Below are 2,410 nucleotides of genomic sequence, written 5' to 3'. Positions count from 1 at the left end.
TGTCAGTGGGAAAAAATATGTGGAATTTAATTGCAGATTTATTTATTTTTTGTTTATGTGAGAGAAACCTCCAAGATCTGACTGTCATTTCAGACCATAACACCAGCTTCACCGATTATTACTGTACTGTAATATGTGTACCCAGAGGACCCAGACGCGGAAACTAAACAAACAAACAAAAAACAACTGTATTTTTACTTACTTTGACAAAAAGTGACTAGCTTTGTAATATTATTGCATTTAGACTGATGACAGACGCAAACCACAGCTAAGAAATTATATGCGCTAACATAAACGAACCCCTTTCAATGTCAGGTACTCCCACACCGTAACAGTCCCGTAGTATCAACAACAAGCCTGGGCTACGCTAGCTTTACTTTCTGTTAGCAGATGTGAAAACCAAAGTGAGGGAAAACATCTCACCTTTCCTTCCGAATCAAGGGAGTCATTGCAAACTACATCCGCTCCAGAGTTGGAGGTGAGGACTCCTTGGTCCCAGTCGGGATATGGGTTTGAAAAAGAGCGCTCCTCCATCTCTGCGTCTGTAGCCGAGATCAGCTTCAGTCGCTTGGACATGTTATCTCCCATCTCTACGGCGGCTCGGCAAGGCCAAATATCTCAGTACGCTGTAGAGCCAATATAGTGGAAATAAAAAAATCGCCTTACAGAAATATTGTTTTAAACCACACTAAAGTGACATGAAATAATATGTAAATGGAATGTAATCATTAAAAGGATCGAGTAGTGTATTTATGTTTTGTCTAATGCCATTGACATACAAAAGAAGCCACAGGACAACATGCGTTTATTAATCGAAATTAAAAAAGCATGCAAAGCTACCCTTTAAAAGTTATTTTGATTCACACAAAATGACGTTTAAAGCTTGGGGTTACTCATTTTACATTAAAAGTCCTCATTTTTCATTCAGTCTCGGTTTCCTTGAGTACTTTTAAAGGCATATTCTTCACTGCTGTTTCTGTTATTCCCCAGAAATATATTTTGCTTTGCACCGCACAGACCAAAAGAATACTGAATGTAACTTCAGCTGAAAGTTAGAAATAGAGCACAAACAAACTGAACACGTTCAAAATCAAGTTTTACAAACATGAAGTATTGCATTTAACATCCGAGGGTAAAAAAAACAACTTTAATGAATGTCACCTTGGACTGTTGTTAAATTGAGAGATTAATAAATAATGCCATGAGTAATACACCTTCTTTGGAACCAAGTGTGACGCTTAAGTTTGCGCAATGAGACGTCTGAATGGAAAAGGAGAACAATTGTTGCTACACTGGCATTACTGTGGTACTGTGGTTATATTAGCAACAGCAGCTGCGATGCTAAAATGCTGCAGGTACTGCCAGGTGGAGCCAGAATTGGGCTTACCAAAGGGATCAGCAGGCTGTCCGATCAGCAGTGTGCGGGGCTTCCACAGCTCGTTTGTCGGTTGCGGCAGCCTCCAGCCTCCGAGCAGCGTCTCTAGGCAACCCGGAGTCCAGCCTCTCCTATTTTTGGGTGAATGGAAAGAAGTGTGAGCCGCAGTCTAAGTGCACCGGCAGGCAGCCATGTGTCACCGCATCACCGTGTCTCGCCCTGCCTCTCCTTCCTCAGCATCCTCCTCACTGAGCGCACATCGGATTGCTGCCGATGCCAAATCAGTAACACTCACCCCCCACCCCTACACACACACACACGCACACCCCGACGGTTTGTACACAGACCACGGGCGTAACCACCTCACTGACACAGACTTCCCCTCCAGCAGCCGCCCGGTGCCCGTCAGTACCCAGCAGCCCAGTTCTGTAGCTGACTCCTATGTAAATGGTGACAGATGGTGTTAGTGTGTGATACCGTGCTGCCCGGATTAAGCAATATAACAAACCACCACCCCTCCCTTTCTCCCTCCTAACAAATTCCACACACAACCCTCTTTCGTCTATTCATCCTGTTTCCTCTTTCCTTTTTTCTTTTTCTTTTTTTTAAGATTTGAAAGGAAACACATTAGAGAAAAGGCTCTACCTCCAACAGAAGACAAAACTTTGTCGCTCTTCTAAGGATTCACATTTTATCTGCATCTCGGTTGCACTTTAAGAGATACAAATGCTTTTTGGATTCCATTTTTGAATTAGCTGACCACAAGCTATAACTATTAGTGCAATCAGAGCACTAATGGCTCTTTGATTGAGCTGTTTCCACATCTGTCTTTTCCCTTGTATCTCCAGAGCACCGCTTCATCCCAATATCCTGCAGGACCTCTAAAGTAGTTTGAAACTGCTTTCCAGGGAAACTTTCAGTCTCTTCAGCCAAAGAAACTGATGATCACTAAAAGATTTTTCTGAATAAGAGTCATCCATGGGAGTAAACGTCTTTTTGAGCACCGTGGACAGGTTAAATTGAGTTTAGGAGAAT

General features: G+C 42.7%; 1 protein-coding gene across 2 annotated transcripts in view; it reads right to left on the bottom strand.

The window, feature by feature from the left end:
• The window catches only part of lancl2 (LanC lantibiotic synthetase component C-like 2 (bacterial)), a 21,818-nt gene extending 19,991 nt beyond the window's left edge, over positions 1-1,827 (bottom strand). Inside the window, exons 1-3 of one of the 2 annotated variants that reach the window (XM_005747472.1) lie at positions 1,738-1,827; positions 1,388-1,506; positions 424-626 (exon numbers count right to left, since the gene is read on the bottom strand). In XM_005747472.1, the coding sequence (XP_005747529.1) occupies positions 424-588 (165 nt within the window). In that variant the 5' untranslated portion in view covers positions 589-626; positions 1,388-1,506; positions 1,738-1,827. Of the gene's footprint in view, positions 1-423; positions 627-1,387 lie in introns of both variants that reach the window. The other variant, XM_005747473.1, reaches the window with a different exon arrangement.
• Between the last annotated feature and the right edge of the window lie 583 nt (positions 1,828-2,410).

The sequence above is a fragment of the Pundamilia nyererei genome, unplaced genomic scaffold (assembly GCF_000239375.1).
Source record: "Pundamilia nyererei isolate P.nyererei 1_Seehausen unplaced genomic scaffold, PunNye1.0 scaffold00198, whole genome shotgun sequence".
In the NCBI taxonomy this organism is placed as follows: domain Eukaryota; kingdom Metazoa; phylum Chordata; class Actinopteri; order Cichliformes; family Cichlidae; genus Pundamilia; species Pundamilia nyererei.
Note: the sequence above shows the minus strand (reverse complement) of the source record. Positions and strands in the feature narration are given on the sequence as shown.